The 22202-nt window shown below is 34.4% G+C and overlaps 1 protein-coding gene across 1 annotated transcript in view; it reads right to left on the bottom strand.

Annotated features, from left to right (window-relative positions):
* The window catches only part of SLF1 (SMC5-SMC6 complex localization factor 1), a 75929-nt gene that overhangs the window by 21008 nt on the left and 32719 nt on the right, over window positions 1-22202 (bottom strand). Inside the window, exons 12-15 of the mRNA XM_080804879.1 lie at window positions 20615-20778; window positions 12435-12566; window positions 11219-11384; window positions 4418-4565 (exon numbers count right to left, since the gene is read on the bottom strand). Of these exons, the coding sequence (XP_080661005.1) occupies window positions 4418-4565; window positions 11219-11384; window positions 12435-12566; window positions 20615-20778 (610 nt within the window). The remainder of the gene's footprint in view (window positions 1-4417; window positions 4566-11218; window positions 11385-12434; window positions 12567-20614; window positions 20779-22202) is intronic.

Raw genomic sequence — 22202 nt, forward strand, 5'->3', positions numbered from 1 at the left:
GATAATGATGTAGATGGAGAAGGGCATAGGAAGCTTTATTAAAGTTCTCTAAAGATATCAAAAATCTTACTGTAGATTGTGATGACATGTTTTCTTTCCACTAAAAACAGGAGAAGTTTAAGTTAGAAAACAATGTCTTGTTGTCTATGTTTATAAATAAAGTTTTACTGGAACACAGCCATGTCCATTTACATATTGTGTATGGCTGCTCTTCCTACAACTGCAGAGCTGAGGATAGACTGTGAGTCTGTAGAGCCAACAATACTCACTATGTGGTACTACACACACAAAAATTTGCAAACCCTTAGTTTAAGCCAATTTACCAGGAATTTCAATTAGCCATAAAAATACCCCTTTCAGATCACTTTATCTTAAAATACAGAAAAGGAGATAAGAAAACTTTCTGTTCAAAGTGTTCAGAAATAAAAGAGAATGGCGTCAATGTGGGTTGACAGACATGAGATCTGATGGAAAGGAGAAAGGATTTTACTTACCTAGTGAAAGATCTTCTGCCTTAATTTTCTACAAAAACTAACAATAGTTTTACTAAATTAAAATTAATAGATCTGAATCTGAGTAGCATCACAATATGAATTTTATACATTTGCACTAAGAAAAACAAAAATGAGCTACCCTATGACCCTGCAGTTGCACTACTGGGTATTTATCCCGAAGATACAGATGTAATGAAAAGAAGGTCCATCTGTACCCCAATGTTCATCGCAGCAATGGCCACAGTCGCCAAACTGTGGAAAGAGACAAGATGCCTTCAACAAACGAATGCATAAAGAAGATATGGTCCATATATACAATGGAGTATTATGCTTCCATCAGAAAGGATGAACACCCAACTTTTGTATCATGGATGGGACAGAAGGAGATTATGCTGAGTGAACTAAGTCAAGCGGAGAGAGTCAAATATCATATGGTTTCACTTGTGGAGCATAAGGAATATCACGGAGGACATTCGGAGTTGGAGAGAAGTGAATTGGGGGAAATTGGAGGGGAGACAAACCATGAGACTGTGGACTCTTGAGAAACAAACTGATGGTTTCGGAGGGGAGAAAGATGTGGGGTTGGGTGAGCCTGGTGGTGGGTATTAAGGAAGGCACGTATTGCATGGAGCAATGGGTGTGGTGCATAAACAATGAATCTAGGAACACTGAAAAAAAATTTAAATTAAAAAAAAAAAAAAACCCAAGAATGTACTCTTGGCCATAAATGAGAAAGATGGACCATTATCTTCATTTGGATGTCATGTAACAGTCAAACTATAACATTTTTACTAGTGACTTAGGAAAAGCAAAAAATAGTAGCTGAGCTAAAGAATAATGCAAAGAGGAGCACCTGGGTAGCTCAGTGGGTTAAGTGACCAACTCTTGCTTTTAGCTCAGGTCCTGATCTCAGGGTTGTGGGATTGAGCCCTATGTCAGGCTACCCAGTTACTGCAGACTCTGCTTGGGACTCTCTCTCCCTCTCAAATCAATCAATCAATCTTAAGGGAAAAAAAAAAAAAGACAATGCCAAAAAATAGTAAAAAAAAAAAAGGGGGGGGTGAGATGGCAGGGGTAGCAATAGAGAAAAAGGAATGGTTCTTCTCCAAAGTATCAACATGCTGACAAAAAAGACATTATTAGAATACCTGGTCCACTTGTGCAGATAGAAGTATTATACTATAAAGTCCATAATAAACACTTTAATTTTACACAATATATAGAAAAGCTACTGCTCTCTTAAAGACAAACTGTTCGCCTAATTTTTCTCTTGATAAAGGCAAAAAATCAAGATATACTAACAACAAAAAATTAGAAAGATAGTAAATTGAACCATCTTAGAAATAAATTTTTAAAACTACCTACCTATAGCTAAATTAAGAAGCCTAAGGGACCAATTTTATGTGCTTTGAGAAGGGTAAAAAAAATAATTTCAAACATGGATATAGTTTAAATCTCAATTAGAGTGTTAAATGATCAAATGTATCTGGGGAAGCAAAGTCATTGCTCAGTATGTCGAAAGAATTGCAATGGTGGGGAGCCTGAGTGGCTCAGTAAGTTGAGTGTCTGTCTTTGGCTTGGGTCAGGATCCTGGGATCCTGGGATCGAACCCCACTCCCTGGGTGGGAGTCTGCTTCTCCCTCTGTTCCTCCTCCCCTTAACCCGGGCTCATAAGCACATGTGTGCTTGTATTCTCTCCCTCTCTTGCAAAAATAAATTAATAAATTCTTAAAAGGAAAAAAAAAATAAGAATTGTAATGGTAACATTAATTCTAGATTTAGCTTAAGTTAGTCACAGACTAAAACTTGCTGGATTTAAACTTGTCATATGAAAGGTGGAAACAAGACTGGATAACAATACCTTGCTTTAAAGTAAAGGAAAATTCAGAATATGAGAGAAGCAACCACTAAAGCTCATGTATGGAGAACCCGATTAGTATAGGCTTGTATTTCCTGCATTTGGCTAAAACTACAAGATAAAGTATATTTCCTTAAAGGTGACCAAATACATACCTGAAACAACACCTATAAATATACTGACTCTGAAGTCACTGAAGTCTATAAAGCCACTGCTAATCCTGTCCTGGGTGCCCCAACTCAAAGAAGTTTCATTATGGAATAAAAACAGGGGAATCCTTTTAGCTGAATGTTTAGTTCTGATGCTAGCAAATGATGACAGAAATTTGCTTTTCTAAAACAACAACAGTAACAAAAGAACTACCCAGTAGGAATTGTGTGAAAGAAATAATAAGAAAAGATTCTAAAGGAAAATTGAATTGAGCTAAGAAATGTTAAAAAGTCATGCAACAAAGGACAGCTACTCCACAAAAGGAACAGTAATCACCCCTCAGCTCAATGAAAAAGAAAAAAAAAGAAGATAAAATGCTTTAGATAAAAAATCTTCTAACTTCAGTAGTATAAAAAGAGACCTCTCTTTGCAGAGGGCATCATCGAATAAATCCTGAACCTAGTTTTAATCCTCGATTCCTATTCTAGACTCTCTCTTCAAAGCATTAAAGTGATTGACAGGATATTCAGGAATTTTTTCTTTTACATAAAACCTGGATGCACTGAAACACAAGTGTAACAAAAAAGATTAACAATCTAAAATTTTTAAAGTATATAAAAATGATCTTTTATATTGGAGGGCCACAAACTCACTTGTTTTAAACAACACGTTTATTTTAGGAAGTTAGGATATAAGAGAGAGAGAAATAAAAAGATTCACAGTTTCCTAAACTGACTTTAAGGTTCAGGAATGTACCTTACGTCTTTTGGAAGCCCTCTTCACTTAGGAAACCAAAAGAGTTCAGCAGAACCTTTCATAAGGTAAGTACATGAAAATGAGTTCTATTATCACATTGCCTAAATAATACTCCTCCATTTATTTTAGAGGAAATAAAATCAGAATTGATGATGAGGGGGGAGGAGAAAGAGTGAGAAAATTATATAGAAATTACTTTTTTTTGCTTTTTCCATGCTCATTGCTGTATCACCAGACTCAATGGGAAAGAAATCGTAGCAGCTTTTTATAATAAGGAAAATATAAAGCAACAGGTACACGGGACAGATTTTTTTTTTTCAAATGTTTTTTAAATAGTGATATAACCCAAATTAATCCAATTGGCTCTATAACATAAGTATTCTGAGTCAATGAATTTCATTGTCTTTTGTTAAGTACTTATGCAGGAAGAGACCTGAGAAGTCCTGCATTGGGCTCCCTGCCCCACATAAAAGATAATGCTTTCTACTTGAATGATTACAAGTATTAAAGGGACCAGAAATAGTTTTTACCATATAAGATTCCAAAACACCATACCTAAAAAAGCTAAACTATTTCTTCAATGAATAGAGAACAGATTTAAATTTGTCTAGTTAATAAAAATAAATAAACTTGTCTAGTTAAATGTTTACTTGCATAGGGTAGTTTACTTATGATTTTAGTTATAGGATTAAAGAAAACAATATTATTATATGTGTATATATAATGATTTATTTCCAGGTACTATTTTTTGTAACATTCAACTTTTATGAAATCATCATCAAAATAATACTTTGAATAATAAATGATGTGTATGGGGTGAAGGCTCATGCTCATGTAATATTAGGAAGGAAATAAGAATACAAATTACATGAGTTCAACTATGTAAAAATACTTAGAAATTACTAGAAAGAAAATGATGAAAAAGTGTTTATCTGTGTGAGAGCATTCATGAGTAATTTTTACCTACTTTATACTCATGTGTATGCATGTTTATATACATATCTACATATATGTGTATCTATGTATATATACCTACACAAGCGAGTGTAAATATAAGTATTTTTCAAAAACTTCATATGAACGTATGTTAAAGATTATAAACTGCCTAAAGGAAAAGCACACAATAGGTCTATGAAAAACACAGTACAGATGCACTTACCATCACACGAAAGGGAAACATAACTTCCTAAGTCATCAGACATGTGTCGCATCACATTTTTACCCCTCTTAAGACCAAGGAAGATCCAATAATCTATCGCTGCTCCAAGAATTCCAGTCAATAAATAAGCTAGCTCGTGTTTGAAGACCTAACATTAAGATGGGAGAAATATTAGTAAAACATATTAAATTATCTTTTCTTTAATCAGTGTTTACTTTGAATACTTGTTGAGGCAAAGCTTAGTTATTTAATACAGGGTATGCTCATACTAAAAGGTATTCCTGAGAACCCTAGCAAGTTAACTCCCTCTCTCTATTCTGTTTCTCCTTCTTTCTCTTCTCCTTCTTCCCCCATCCATACCTACATATTTACATCCACATAATGAAAACAGTTAATAAAACAAAACCTCCAGGACTTAATATATGGATAGCTTATAATAAAGTTTTAAAATAACATTAAATTCAGTAGTGTCAAGTGCTTCAGTATGGCAATAATTCCATCACACCGATGAGGAAGTATCTTGCTACTGTGGATTTCTGTTAACAGGAATATAGGATTATAAAAAAAAGATGGACTTAGCCACCCCTAGTGTTTATATATAAAATTAACCTTTACATTTATCCAAATGGCATATTCAATAAAAACTTTAGCAGGTAAGATTGTCCTTTCTGTTGTAAATGAAGAAACAGGTTGGATCAAATTGTAATTATTAAATTATATCAAATGCCCTTACCTAACTTAGACATGTATAAAGATTAATTTTTAAAGAACGAATACTGTTCTCTATCATCACTTCTACAATAAACATTATTAAATTCCCATAGAAAATATAGCAAGCATAAAAAGTTTTAATTATAGTAAGTGTGCTTTACCTTAATGTGGAAAATATCTTTCTAATCCATAAATATGAAGGTGAAGAGGTACAAAAATATTTTTTAAACACCTCTGATGAAGACATTAAAACTACCTGACATTTTCCACAAAGACATTAAAACTAGCTGAAATTCTTTTATTTTTGTTATTTGTTTTTTAGGCATGTTGGCTACGTGAAAAAAAAATCATCAAATTAACAACTGGGTAGAAAACATGTGAAAAGGTTATAATCAATAAACATTATAGTATCTGAATAGGTTTTGAGTGCTATGTTCTGCAACCATACTATGCCTAATGTGGGATTAGGGACAGAGAAATCTCTAACCACCAGTGACTACTGGATTTCTTTCTTCTACCTTCAGCAGACAAGGTTCTTATGGTATACAATATTTCATGAAGGCATCATCATTCCTTACTGTAAGAAGCTCTTAGTTAAGTGATCTCAAAACTAAAGTTCTAGTTCTGGTTTGTTGTCCAAACAAGGGCAAATGGTCAAGCAGCACATATGTCAGGCCTGCTGCTGAAATAGTTTTTACCAAGGAAAAAACTTAGAATCAGGACGCTGAGGTGTACAAGTTCCCTGTTGCTCTATCAAACTGTGTGGCAATACACTGCATTAAGGCTGGGCTGGACATTAGAATTTGAAAGAGAGACTGTGAAGAATGGGGCTGGAGGGATTTTAAGGGTCATGATTAGGGATGCCTTTCCTCTAATATCATCAGGGGCTACGATATAGAACCTTGACCACAGCCTGATCCTGCCAGGTCAGGACTCATCAGTGGGCATCAGCAGCACCCTGTCTCCCACCCTGATTAGAGTACTGGGTTTAAGTCTTCCCCATGCAGCTTTCGGACTTGCGAAGCAGCAGCAGAACTGGCTCTATCAGCTGGCTGGGAAAGTACCAAGTCCTCCCCTAGTACTCTGGTAGGATCAAAGCCATCAAATGACCAGAACTCACTCCCTTAAGCATTTAATCTTAGCTAGTCTTCAAAGTAGTTTGCAGGAAGCCAAGTTCTTACTTTGTAAAGTTCTTATTTTGTAAAGGAGACAGTCTCTTTGAGCAAGTTTTATTTCTTATGGTTCAACTTATCAAGAGAACATAAAACAGTAGAGTGAAAAGCTACATTTAAACTAAAAATTGAACCTATCAAGATCCACACCACAAAATGCCTCTAGCAACAACATATATATCTGAATATCACCAATGACACTACTCAAGAAGGTTGCAAGAGACTAGTAAATTTTGATTTCTCGAAATGTTCCCCAACCTGAGAGAAGAGTAAATCAGGCACTTCAGATCCCTGATCCCAAGGCTCTGGACAGGGAAAAAGGAGCTAAGCCGACAGAGCTAACTTCATATAAACCACAATCCAATACCTCAACAATTAAAAAAATAATCTCATAAAATCAACCAGCTGGGACCTTCCTCTTTCCTTACACAAATTTATGTATACACACCTGATACCACAAATTAAAATCGATATTGCCTATTATTCAGTTTACTTTGATATTATGACTATTAAACAGAGATGGGTAGCCCTTACAGTACTCTCAAGGAATGACTACAGCTTCCTTATCTTGATAAAGATACATCAAAATTATTCTTATCTGTGTGACATTTCCTATACTTCCATACTACCATATATTCATAATAGTAAATTTTATATAAAAAGACATTTTCAAATTAGGTTCTTGGATCCTTTTATAATATATTCTTATCTGCTATTCACTATAACCATAGGGCCAAGACCCTGCATTATGGATTGTACTCACTGCAAATTTAACAGTGTATAAATAATGCTACCGTTTCTTGCATAGTAGATAGATATATTTATGATTTAGAAGCGGATTAGTGAGAAAATGGCAAATAAACCATGAAGGGAGAAAAGCTTTCCTGGAATACTGAAAAGTATGTTAAAGTTGAAAGAACAGAAAACTCTGAGAATTAACAAAGAAATCAAAGACATGATGCACACATGACACATATTTACGTTAGAACACCTCTTTAATGTGTTAATGTCTATTATCAGACATTCTGTCGATATAGTTCTCTATTATCTGCCAGTGCAAGTAATCTCCATTTAATAAATTTGGTGATCTTCCAAAAACTGACTAGTATATAATGCAGAACTACGATCTGGGCCTTCAGACTTCCAGGTTAGGGCTTTAAGCAATATTCTCGGCAACAGATGACACAAGGCTCTGCTATACCCTTGTCAGAAAGATGCAAACATAATACACACAACGTGCCTCTTCCTGTTGAAAACACTGGCATTTGAAACAAGAGTAAGTATGCTGCAGTGGAGACTTGGCCTCTAAGCTAGGCTTTACCTAGCTTAGGTGACACCTTGACTAATTAAATTCTTTGGCCTCAATTTCCCTATCTTCAAATACAAAGAAGCTTCCATTTCTACCTACACTTGTAGAGGTATCATTAAATAGCACTTAAGAACATCACAAAGAAAAATAGGACTAACCACCAAGCTTAGCAAAATTTGTACCCCCTTCATAACCTTGACACAGCTCACCTCTGCTCTTTGCCAAGGAAAGCCCAAAGCTTTCTCAGATTAATGACAATGAAATTCATTGCCTTTGTGTCACTCTGCAACACTTGCTGATTGACATTATGACAAAACAATATTAGCATAAACTGAGGACTTCTGTTTAGCTAATGACTTAAATTGAATGCTTCAACTCAGCAAATCAAGAAACAAATGCTTTACAGTACAGAAAATGATGTCTGTGAACATGCATGGAATTCTTGAAATTGGAAACTGCCAAAAAGATTTAATTAGGTACAAGAATGAATTCTTGCAGATAAGGTAACACATACACACACACACAGACACAAAACAGTTTTTATGAATTTACACAATTCAAATGTTTAATAAAAATACCAATTTGCTAAGTTTTAAGGTGGTTCTAATATTACAACTGATGCTACAATTTATTGCAGATTGCTTTACAAAATATGTTTAATTTATTTATAAATTTGAACAAAAACCTTCAAGTTAATCATGGATAAATCTGTTATTATTTATATCAGTATTTCCTGAGTAAATTCTTCTCTTTGACAGTCCTTTGGTGATTTAGTAAAATTGTGAAAATGTCAGTTTTATTATTGTTTTCAGTTACAAATGAGCAATTTCATTTATATAATCAAATGGATAAAAAAGAAATACTCCATAATGAGAAAACATTTTCTATCCCCAATGATTCTATGGTCTAAAAAGTACATAAATAGACACATTTTAATTAATAAGAATATTATCAGTTTTATCTTAAAAGTATTATACAAGTATTAAACTCAACTGGCAATGAACTATAGTTTTATTTATGTTGAGTATTTTCAATTTACACGTGTATATAATCATATTTCTTTTTAAATAAGACATGTACAAAATAATCACTACTCACTTGGTTATTGTCACATAACACAATTATTTGAACACAAAGACTAGCTATACCCAGAAATAATTCTCCCTTTTTAATGCCAAATTAAAGAAAAATTAGGACCCTCAAAAGAATTTTCTTTTTGTTAGCCTCAGGCACCCCCTAAGCCAGTAAGGGCTTCTGTTTCTGATAATGGAGGCTTAGCTAATTCAAATAAATGACCTTATAAAAGAAAACTGAAAATGTTGAATGCAATATGTAAAACATCTTCTGGAAAGATAACTTGTTATGTAAAACATAACTTCTGGAAAGTTACAAAGAATTGCTCAGCCAAGATCTAGGAGAAGGTAAAGAGACAAATGAGGCACTCAAAACTAGCTGACTTTGTCCTAAGGACACTTGCTGACCACAAAGAAAGAGCTGAGAGACCAAAATGTGGTTTTTGGAGTCTAGAGGAAAAGGATTATAAAAGTCATAGTCCAAGGCCTAATACACAATAGAAAAAAACATGTATTTGTAGCCCTGTACTTCACATGGGACTATCCAGGGACCCTCAAACCTGGTCACAGAAATTCTCTCTAAAGATATTCAGCGCATTTGCCATGTTACTGTTTGTACAAATAATTTTTCAAATGCAATTTATGGCATACAGTAAATGGTAACTAGCTTGTAAGAGAATATAAAAAACACAAGAGAAGGAAAGAGGAGAAACAACAGAAACAGACTCACAAAGACTTCAAATATGAAACAGTCATACATAAACTATAAATTAACTATTACTGCCACATAAAAAGACAAAAGAAAACCTTAAAAAATTTGTAGGGAACTAGAAACCATAAAAACATGCTTTAGTAATTAGGAAGTAAAAAAGTCTAAAACTGGCAAAAACGCAACAGACATGTTTAACAACATATTAGATACAGCTGAAAAGAGACTAGTGAACTAAAAATTAAATGAAAAGACACCACCCAGAATGCTCCAATTATAGAAAAAACCCCGATAATCTAGATGAGAGGGGGGAAAAGCAGAGTAAAAAGAAGTTGTAACATAAGTTTAATTGGAACTAAAAAAAGTCAAGCAGAGAAAACAGATCAGAGGAAATATGAGAAGATAATCTATGTATGATTTTCCTTGACAAGGAATACTTTACGGCTCATCTGACACCAGAATTCTCCACCCAAACCACCATGCATTACTATGTACAAAGTACAGATGGTTTTTAAAAAAGGGAGGAGGATAAATTCATGAAGTAGATTCCTAAGACCCTGACTAAATCTCCATTATTAAACCTGTCATAAAAGATGACAGAGAATAGGGCACCCAGGTGGCTCAGTCGGTTGAGCATCAGACTCTTGATTTTGGCTCAGGTTATGATCTCAGGGTCCTGGGATCAGGCCTGGTATTGGGATGGAGTCTGTTTCTCTCCCTTTCTTTCCCTCTGCTCCTCCCCAAACATGCTCTCTCTCTGCCTCAAATAAATATTCTAAAAAAATGATAGAGAGCAATGTAAAACAGAGAAAACACATTGTGTAACCACACATGGAGTCAAAAAGGAAAGTTCAGTTAATTTCAGAAGGCAGAAATCATTATATGGCTCATTTTTTAACTGTAATTTACTATTAGAAATTTTAAAAAGCATAGGCAAACAAAATTCATTAATCATAACAAAAATACACCCATTGAGAAGTTTTAAAACATCCTAAAGTATTTCTTGAATCAAAGGAGAATTCTTAAGTGACAATAAAAAACACCGAAAAAAACCATCAATAGCACACGAGATTTAGGTTTCAAAACCTGTACATAAATCTCAATTTGTATTCAAAGGCATTTTATTTTGAGTATACTTATTAGAAATAAAGATTAAAATGAAAAAAAGGTCCAAATGATCAAGACATAAAAGTAAAAGGAAAGAATTAAAAACAAAGATATAACACAAAAAAGCAGAAAATAAAGTCCCAGAGGCAATTATTTTGAGAGGAGAAAGGTGACTAATAGTAATTATAAACCCAAAACACGGCAGAGTATGTTGCTATGCACTTTACATATTTCAGTGCATTTAATCTTCCCAATTACCCTTTGGTAGGTAATACACTAAATCACTGTAAATTTCTAATGACAAGCAAGATATACTTATGAAGAAATAACTGCTAACAACCAAAGGCAATTTTAAAAACAAGTCGAACTTTTCATTTATACACACAAAAACTGGATGGACTCAATTTTTAAAATCCTAGGTTCTTTATGAATTGAAATGTACAAAAGTAAAAAATCTAGAATGATAAATGAATACAGATTTCTTAGCACTAATGATCAAATAACTGTCCCTAGCTACTATAGCCAAGTATGTGTTGATGAAGAAGCTACCCTCTAAGGATCTTTTAAAATAAAACTTAATAAACTAAATAGAAAACAATGATACATTTGGGTAGATTTTAGTTTTATTCAAATTGTTCAAAGAATAAAGACAAAAGAAGCATAACTCAAAAATGTAGTTTTTCATAGGCAATTATTCGTTTGTAAATCAATTCTACTTACATCATTAGACTTGCATTTTTCCTTGTGAGAATATATAGTCCACTCCAAAAGCATATTTACTGGTTTGGTCAAAAGCCCAGAGGCCTCATTTCCTGACCAAAAGATTTCAAGAAGAATTGCCTTTCCTGTTATTTTCAGACTCTGAGAATCTGACCAGTCATACAACCTAATGAAAATATGAATCAAAGTATATCTTTATGCCAACTTGATCTCTATAGTTATTAGACATAAGACCTCTTGCCATAATACAAAAAGATCTAATGGTTTCTAAATATAGAAAAAGCATAATATATAAAGATTACAACATACAGTTATAATAAAGAACAAAATATAAAAAAGGCCACAATTCAATTTAATGACCAACAAATACACACACAGAGTAATCTAACTGCATGTTTTAGGGCATACACAAAATTTACCATGGATATTACAGATTCAATGTTTAAAAACCTAGTGGGGGAAAAGAAAACCTAGTGAAACTTTTACTTAACTATTTGATTACTTAAGAATTAAAAAAAACATAAACCTTGAAAAATGTAACTAAATTTACCTATCCAAATGTCTAAGTTAGTAAAAAGTAAACATGTGGACTAAAGACACAAAAAGAACACAAAAAACTTCATTGCCACTGAAGAACTATGTCTGCAACTGTGTTTTAAAAATAAATCTAGGGCGCCTGGGTGGCTCAGTGGGTTAAAGCCTCTGCCTTCGGCTCAGGTCCTGATCCCAGGGTCCTGGGATCGAGTTCAGCATCGGGCTCTCTGCTCAGCAGGGAGCCTGCTTCCCTTCATCTCTCCCTTCCTCTCTCTCTGCCTGCCTCTCTGCCTAGTTGTGATCTTTCTCTGTCAAATAAATAAATAAAATCTTAAAAATCAATCAATCAATCAATCAACCAATCTAAACTAGGGGCACTTGGGTGGCTCAATCAGTTGGGCTTCTGCCCTCAGCTCAGGTCATGATCCCGGAGTCCTGGGATCCAGTCCCACATGAGGCTCCCTGCTTAGAAGGGAGCATGCTTCTGCCTCTTCCTCTGCTGCTCTCCCTGTCTATGCTCTCTTGAGTAATCTGTCAAATAAATAAAATCTTAAAAAAATATATATATATATATAAATCTAAACTGGAAAACAAGGTGACTCTTTAGCAATATGTAAATAAATTAGAAACATGGTACATGAAACAATATAAATATAGAAAAATTCTTTGTGATTAAACTTACTTTTGGCTCAGATGTCGCACTTCACTTTCCACTAAATTAAAGAAAAATTTGAGGAGGGTCAGGTGGAGCACTTTAGTGCCAATAATATTTTTTGAGATTTGATGGCAAAAACTTTCATTGTAAAGGCAAGACCTGAAAAACATGAACCCAGTAATTTGTGACATACAAACAAGTCAGTGAATATTCTGTGGACAAATACTCTTTCAGGATATTAGATTCTAATGAAATTTCCTTCAACAAAATATAAAGCTAACCTACAAAATCTTATCAATATATTTTCTTTAAAAAGAAAACCATGTCAAATATCTCATGACATTGAATTTTTAGCAATACAGATCTAATTTCTCTATTTTTCATTGATTGTAATATTTAATAGCCTAATGGTACTCTTTGTATTATTTCACTGCCAAAGAACAAAAAAAAATTTTGTATTACTTTAAATGTTTTCATTTGAGGTGACCAGCTATACAATGAATTTATAAATACTCTCTATAGTCCTCTTCTTACTCAAAATTTTTTTGTCATTATTTTTTAGTAAAATGAAGGTGATTTAGGGCTCTATTTTTTTTTTTTTTTTTTTTTTTGAGAGAGAGAGCAAGCAAGCATGGTGGGGTGGGGACAGAGGGAGAGGGAGACAGAATCCCAAGCAGGCACCATACCCAGCATGGACACTGATGTGGGGCTCAATCTCATGATGGAGATCCTGACCTGAGTCAATCAAGAGTTGGATGCTTAACTAAATGAGCCACCCAGGCACCCTCATTTAGGGCTATTTTCTAAGAGTTTAAAAAATTCAATATTTATTTTCTTTACATCTACTATAGCAGTCGTGTCCAACAGAACTTTCAGTGATGATGAATATGTTCTACTGAATACATGAAATGTAGACTGTATAACTAAGGACTTAAATTTTTAATTTTTTTTTCAAAGATTTTTATTTATTTATTTGACACAGATAAAGAGATCCACAAGTAGGCAGAACAGCAGGCAGAGAGAGAGAGGGGGAAGCAGGCTCCCTGCTGAGCATAGAGCCCGATGTGGAGCTCGATCCTAGGACCCTGAGACCATGATCTGAGCTGAAGGCAGAAGTTTAACCCACTGAGCTACCCAGGTGCTCTGAATTTTTAATTTTTTTAAACATTATCAAATGTGGCTACTGGCTACTGGGTTGGACAGCAAAACTGTATATTATTTTTTTTTAAAAGAACATACAAATTAGTCAGAAGTCTAGGCCTAAGAAAGAAATTCTAGGTAACAATATGTTTTATAATAATCTTCCAACATTATTATCAATTATATAAACAATGTACTTGTAACTTTCTACTTCTGTCTCCATCTTTCCCATCTTCTTTTTGAGTAACACACTGTCAAGTTAGGAGGGTCCTTAATGACTATTAAATTTAACAATATTTAATACCGAAATCTCTCCTAGAGGATGTTCTATGTCTATATAGATAGTCTCTCTGAAAACTGCTGGAGATGGATACCGTAGTATTTTTTATTAAAAAAAAGTATATGAATATGTGTGCGTGTGTGTGTGTGTGTGTGTGTGTGTGTCTGTATATATAGAACAGCGTGCCCGGGTGGCTCAGTCGGTTAAGCCTCTGCCTTCAGCTTGGGTTATGATCTCGGGGTCCTGGGAATGAACACCATGTGGGGTTCGCCACTTAGCAGGGAGTCTGCTTCTCTGCTCCCTCTATCTTCCATCAACTTGTGCTTTCTCTCTCTCTCTCCTTCCCAAATAAAATCTTAAAAAAAAACAATATATTATGGAATATTTCAAATATGTTTGAAAGTAGACTAATATTATCCAGCTCATACATATATATGCTTACCACTTCCCTAGACACCTGTGACTCCCAATGAACCCAATTATTTTGGCATGAAATTTGGTATTTCTATTTATTTAAGTTCACTTTTAATTCTACCTCCTGTTGCATTAATTCACCCAAATATTTATTAAGCATTTATTATGGTCTAGGTATTATATTAAGCACTGAGAATAGAGATGCTTAAAACTGAGCAACCATGTGAAGAGATACAAAAACATTTATCATGCAAATGGAAGTGAAAAGCTGGGATAGTAATACTTCTATCAAACAAAACAGACTTTAATACAAAGACTGCAACAAGAGACAAAGACATACTCCAAGAAAAAGATTTAACACTTAGAAGTATTTATGCACCCAACATAGGAGTCTCCAAATACATAAAGCAACTATTCAAACAGACATAAAGCAAGAAAGTGGGAGTAATACAATAACGGCAGGGGACTTTAATACCCCACTTACATCAATGGATAGATCAGACAGAAAATCAACAAGTAAACAGTGTCATTGAATGACACATTGGACCAGATGGATCTAACAGGTATATTCAGAACATTCCATCCAAAACCAGTGAAATACATCTTCTTCTCAAACGTACAAAGACATTCTGCAGATCCCATGTTAGGCTACAAAACAAATCTCAACAAATTGAGAAAGACTTAAATTGTATCATGTATCTTTTCCAACCACACAGTACAAATCTAGAAGCCAACCACAAAAAGAAATCTGGAAACAACAAAAATACATGGAGGTTAAACATGCTACTAAATGATGAATGGGTCAACCAAAAAATTGAAGAGGAAACAAAAAAATACACGGAGACAAATGAAAATGAAAATACAATGGTCAAAAATCTTTGGGATACAGCAAAAGATGTTCTAAGAGGGAAGATTAGAGCAATACAGGTCTAACTCAAGAAGAAAGAAAGATCTCAAATTAAGAGCTTAACCTTACACCTTCGGAGTCAGAGGAAGAGCAACAAACAAAGCCTAACGCCAACAGAACAAAGGAAATAATAAAGATTAGAGCAGAAATAAATGAGATATAGAGACTAAAAAAAACAATAGAACAGAGCGATGAAACCAGGAGCTGGTTTTTTAGAAAGGTGAACAAAACTGAAAAACCTTTAGCTAGATTCATTTAAGAGAGAAAGAGGACTCAATTTCAGAAATGAAGGAGGGGAGAAACAACAATTTATACCACAGAAATACAAAGGATTATAAGAAAATATGAAAAGTTATATGCCAACAAATTGGACAACCTAAAAGAAATGGATAAATTTCTAAAACGTATAAGTATGTGAAACTGAATCAGGAAAAAAGAGAAAATCTGAACACAATGAATACTAGCAATGAAATTGAACCAGTATTCAAAAATGTCCCAACAAACAAGTCCAAGACCAGATGACTTCCCAGTGAATTCTATAAAACATTTAAAGAGGATTTAAAACTTATTCTTCTTAAACTATTTCAAAAATAGAAGAGGAAAAAAAGCTTCCAAATTCATTCTGAGGCCAGCACTACCTTGATACCAAAACTGGATTAACACACAAATAGAACACCTGGGTGGCACAGTGGGCTAAGCTTCTGCCTTGGAGGCAGGTCATGATCCCCAGGCTCTGGGATTGAGCCCCGCATCCGGATCCCTACTTAGCGGGGAATCTGCTTCTCCTTTTCCCTCTGCCTTCTCCCCACTGCTCATGCTCTGTCTCTCAAGTAAATAAAATCTTAAAAAAACAAACCAAAATATTACACACACAAAAAACTACAGGCCAATAGGTGATGAACATAGATGTAAAAATTCTCAACAAAATACTACTAAACTAAATCCAATAGTACATTAAAAATACAATTCACCATCAAATGGGATTTATCTGCAGGATACAAGAGTGGTTCAATATTCTCAAATCAATCAACATGACACATCACATCAACAAGAGAAAGGATAAAACCATATGCTCATTCAATAGATGCAGAAAAAGCATTTCACAAATTATAATATCCATTCATAAAAAAAATCCTTAACAAAGTAGGTTTAGCAGGAACATAACTCAATATAATAGAGGCCATTTACGAAGAACACACAGTTAACATCATCCTTAAGGGTGAAAAACAGCGCTTTACTTCTATTATCAAGGGGGGGCGCCTGGGTGGCTCAGTGGGTTAAAGCCTCTGCCTTCGGCTCGGGTCATGGTCCTGGGGTCCTGGGATCGAGCCCCACATCGTCGGGCTCTCTGTTCAGCAGGGAGCCTGCTTCCTCCTCTCTCTCTCTCTGCCTGCCTCTCTGCCTACTTGTGATCTGTCAAATAAATAAATAAAATCTAAAAAATAAAAAAAAAGACAAAAAGGTTTCTTTAAAAAAAAAACAAAAAACAAAACAAAACAAAAAACCCTAGAGTCCACCAAAAAACTGTTAGAAGTGATAAATTAATTCAGTTAAGTTGTAGGATACAAATTCAATATACAAAGACCTGTTGTATTTCTGTACATAATTAATGAATTAGCAGAAAGAAAAATTAGGAAAATAATTCCATTTAGGAACATACCAAAAAGACTCAAATGCTTACAAATAAACTGAATCGAGGAAGTAAAAACCTGTACTTCGAAAACTGTAAGACACTGATGAAAGATACTGAACAAGATACAAAGAAATGGAAAGACAGTCCATGCTCATGCATTGGGAGAACTAATTTTGTTAAAATGTCCATGCTATTCAAAGCAATCTACAGATTTAATGCAATCCCTGTCAAAATATCAACAGCATTTTCCCTGAAACTAGAACAAAAAAATAACTAAAATTTATACACAACCACAGAAGACCCCAAATAGTCAAAGAAATCTTAAGAAAAATAAAAATATGGAGATATCCCAGGATGCCTGGATGCTCAGTCAGTCCCACGTCCACCTCTTGGTTTTGGCTCAGATCATGATCTCCCGATTGTGAGACTGAGCCCTGCACTGGGCTTCAGGCTCAACACACAGTGTGATTGAGATTCTCTCCCTACACCTCTGCCCTGTGCTTCGCTTGCATGCTCGGTCTCTCTCTAAAATAAGTTAGTAAAATCTTAAAAAATAAACCAAAACTGGAGGTATTACAATCCTATAGTATTACAAAGCTACAGTAATCAAAACAGTATACTACTGGCACAAAAACAGACACATTGATCAATGGAACAGAACAGAAAGCTCAGAAATAAACCCACAATTATATGGTCAATTAATCCATGGCAAAGAAGGCAAGAATATATGAGAAAAAGACCATCTCTTAAACAAATGGTGCTGGGAAAACTGGACAGTTTCATGAGAAAGAAAAAAACTGGACCACTTTCTTATACCATACACAAAAATAAACTCAAAATGGACTCAAGACCTAAAAGTGAGACCTGAAACCATAAAATTCCTAGAAGAAAACAGGCAGTAATGTCTGACATCAGCTGGAGTAACATTTGTCTAGGTATGTCTCCTAAGGAAGGAAAAAGCAAAATTAAACTAATGGAACTACACCAAAATAAAATTCTTTTGTCCAGCAAAGAAAACCATCAACAAAACAAAATGACAACCTACCGAGTTGGAGAAAATATATGAAAATGATGTATCTGATAAGAGATTAATATCCAAAATTATAAAGAACTTAAATAGCTAAAAAACCAAATAATTCATTAAAAATGGGCAGAAGATATGAACAGACATTTCTTCAAAGAAGACATCCAGATGGCCAAGAGACACATGAAAAGATGCTCAACATCACTAATTATCAGAGAAATGCAAATCAAAACTACAATGAGATTATCACCTCACACCTATCAGAATGCCCAAAACCAGAAACACAAGAAACAAGTTTTGCAAGGACATGGAGAAAAAGGAACCCTCATGAAACTGGTGGTAATTCAAGCTGGTGCAGCAAATGTGTAAAATAGTATGTAGGTTACTCAAAAAATTAATAACTCAAAAAAATTAAAAACTAAAAATTATGATGTAGTAATTTTATTACTGGGTATTTGCCCAAGGGAAATGAAAACACTAAATGGAAAAGATATATGCAGTATGTTTAATACAGCATTATTTACAATAGCCACAGTATGGAAGCAACCCAAGTATGCATCCAGACATGAATGAATAAGAAGATGTGGTAGATAACCACAAAGGAATATTATTCAGCCATAAAAAATATAAAATCTTGCCATTTGCAACAACATGAAACATGAAACTAGAGGGTATAAAGTTAAGTGAAATAAAAGTTAAGTGAAATAAAAATATAAAATCTAAAAAATATAAAAATATATAATCTAAAAAATATAAAAATATAAAATCTTGCCATTTGCAACAACATGAAACATGAAGCTAGAGGGTATAAAGTGAAATAAGTCAGAGAAAGCCAAATACCACATAATTTCATTCATATATGGAATTTAAGAAACAAAATAAACAAACAAAGAAAAGAAGAGACAAAATAAACCAAACTCTTAAAGACAGAACAAACTGGGGGTTGCCAGAGAGGAGGATGGCTTAAATTGGTGATGGGAATTAAAGCAAAACTCATCATGATGAGCAATGAGTAATGTACAGAATTGTTGAATCCTTATATTATTGTATCTGAAACTCAAAGAACACTGTGTATTAATTATAACTGAATTTAAAAAAACTTAAAAAAAGAGTACTTTTCAGAAACTAAGAAGCTGACATGAGTGACAAACTGAACTGAAAAGGTCAAAAATTATGTAGTGACATGAGTTACAAGTTAAAGTATAATTAGGAGTTGGCCAGGTATTCATAGGATTTAAGAATGGAGATATATTTAGGCAGAGAAAACATAAGAGCAAAGGAATAGGCAATGAGAAATAGTTTAGTCACTGGGTACATTTGGGAAAATAATGAAGATGAAAATGGAGACACATACAGCATCTAAATCATGAAAAGTCTTACATGTTTTGCTAAGGAATTTCAAATGTCTTTTACGCATGATGTGTAAGTTAACTGAAAACTTTCATCTGGGAAATGACAACATCACTTTGAAAGAGTATACTGAGGTACTTTGGGAGATATGTTACAGGGAAAAAACCAGAATCAAGATCAATAAAGCAGGTATTGCAATCGTTTACATAAGAAGCAATGAGAGCTTGATGACAGGAAAGAAAGACAGACAGTAAAGAAAGAAGCAGATTTGGAAATTAGAAAGCACGCCAGCCACATAACCCATATATCCTCATATTATGTGCCCAATGCTGGGCTAGTACTGTTGTGTTAGAATTGTGTTTACATCTCAGTTGCCTACAAAAGTAAAGGAACTGCTTTTTATTTATCATTTTATCCCCAGGGTGTAGCACAGTGCCTGGCTCCCAATAAGTCTCAATAAACAACTGCTGAAAGAATGAATAAATGCATACTATCTACATGATTAGCTCATCTCAAATATATCACAACCAAGAGAGAAAATGAATCTTTGTGGATCTCAGAGATAACTGAAGGTCTAGCCTTTGCCTGGCTCATCAAGTATCCTTTCTCTCACTACTGTGGAGTCCTAAAACTGAGCACTTGGATAAAAAGAATGTACTTTCTAGACAAAGGCAGGTTCTGTCAGATACAGGGGGTTATCAGAGAAGAAAAACAATTCGTTGATTTGGTAAAAAGAGCAATACAAAGGACTTCCAGAGAAACATTTTCAAGACAAAGGAAAAATCTAGGAAGATGACATGCAGAGAGAGACACAAATGGAATGAATATTTAGGAAATAGTTTCAAAATTCTGATTTCTAGCTGAAAAAAAAAAGGAACAAAAAACCACTAAATGAGATAATATATATAGTTATAAATGTCTATACTTTTGATTACCAAAATTTGATAGCCATATTCAATAAATGTTAATTAGATTTTAATATGCACAGATATCATTAACTAAAAACAATAAAAAATAAAAACAATGATTTGGCTTTCCTGTTTATTTCATGTATTCATTAAACTTTTTTTTGTAAATAAAACTAAATGACAAATATGACCAATCTAGACTTGGCCTTTTCTTTTTTCTTTTCTTTTTTTTTAAAGAAAGGGAGAGAACACACAAGCAGGGGGTAGAGGGAGAGAGAGAATCCCAAGCAGGCTCCACATCCAGCTTGGAGCCCAACATTGGGCTCGACCATGAGATCATGATCTGAGCTGAAATCGACAGTCAGATGCTTAACTGAGTCACCCAGGTGCCCCTAGACTTGACCCTTTTTTATGAGTTTTAAAATAAATACAACAAACATACAAAAACACACATTTTCTAAAATGAGATTTACTTCTTTCATTTATATCTAAAACATACACAGCAGAACTAAGAGATGAAATTTAACATCCTCACACATCAAATTCCTTACCTGATAAGCACTTCTATTAGAGACCATGCTCCTTTCATGCAAGTTGGGCACTGAAACAGCTCTAAGTAGTATTGTGACATGGCTGGGGACTTCCAAGGAGGATGCAGGTGAAGAAGAGCTGACAATATATGAAAGTATCGGCCAGAGAATGTATCTATGTTATCCTATTATTTAAAAATAAACAAACAAATAAAACACTATAGCTAAAAGTACACTTTGACGAGTTACTTTAGTCTAAAATTGTAGTAACTCTGACCTAACTTTCTTGCCAAATGTGTGTGTTTAGACAAAGGAGATCAATGGAAGTTATCATATTTAGCTGGTGAAATACTACAACTGAGAAAGGCACATTCTTAATATGTATTTATACATTTAGGTAATCCCAGCTATTGAAATTTACATGAAATGTCCATTTTACTTTTCATGATTATAGTGAGATTAAGAGTTCTCAAATGTGGGCGCCTGGGTGGCTCAGTGGGTTAAAGCCTCTGCCTTCGCCTCAGGTCATGGTCCCAGGGTCATGGGATCGAGCCCCGCATCGGGCTCTCTGCTCAGCAGGGAGCCTGCTTCCTCCTCTCTCTCTGCCTGCCTCTCTGCCTGCTTGTGATCTCTGTCTGTCAAATAAATAAATAAAATCTTAAAAAAAAAAAATTAAAAAAAAAAAAAAAGAGTTCTCAAATGTGACCTGAAAGGAATTAAAGGTATGAAGATTTCATGTACTATGCTAGTTATCACCAACATTAATTTGACATAGCTTATACCTGTTATTTCTTCAAATTGGCACTGTGATAAAGAAAACAATTAGAAAGCTACCTTTGAAAAGCTGTTCTTACTAGCTTTCACAGCTTAAGGAATATGTTTATTGTCTGTGAATAAAAATAATTATCACTGTACAAATGCCTTTCTAGATCACTGTTGTCAGATTTTTACGTTAGATACTTTACTGCCACAGAAAAAAAAATCAGATAAATTTTTCCCAAGAGAAAATTATCTTGGAGATTCTAAGAAAATAAATTAAATCAGAGTAGCACCTAGAAAATAATTTAAAAATAGAAATGGGCATCTAAGGCCTTGACCTCACTGGGGCCCACTAGAGAGCTGATGCCCAGTCTTATAATCATTATGGGGGGAGATCCATGCTCCCACCTGGACAACACAGAAAAACAGGCTTACACAAAAGTACTGGCTCTTAATTCCACAATGGGATTATTCAAAATGAACCCCTAATGGGGGGCAGTCCTCCTGTCTCCTCTGTATCTTCTTCTTCATCAACCATCCTGAATATGTACCCTCTTCCTCCAGAGTACTAGAATATACTTCTTCCACCTCAAACCAGTCTCCGAGGGACTGCAGAATGACTCAGTTTCCTCGATGCGTTCATAAAACAGTTCACCCAGTGAAGACAAGGAAGATTACTAACAATGCTGCCCTGCTTTTTCTGACATCCTGCACCAGGTAATTGTGTTTTATAAATCTTATCATATAATCAGCATAATTTCACCTCCTGAATTTGGATGAATTCTGGGACACAACCAAGATCAGGCTGTAGACGTCTAAGAATTGAAGGCCGTGGACTAGATCCTGGTGA

This window comes from Martes martes (assembly GCF_963455335.1).
Source record: "Martes martes genome assembly, chromosome: 5".
Taxonomy (NCBI): Eukaryota; Metazoa; Chordata; class Mammalia; order Carnivora; family Mustelidae; genus Martes; species Martes martes.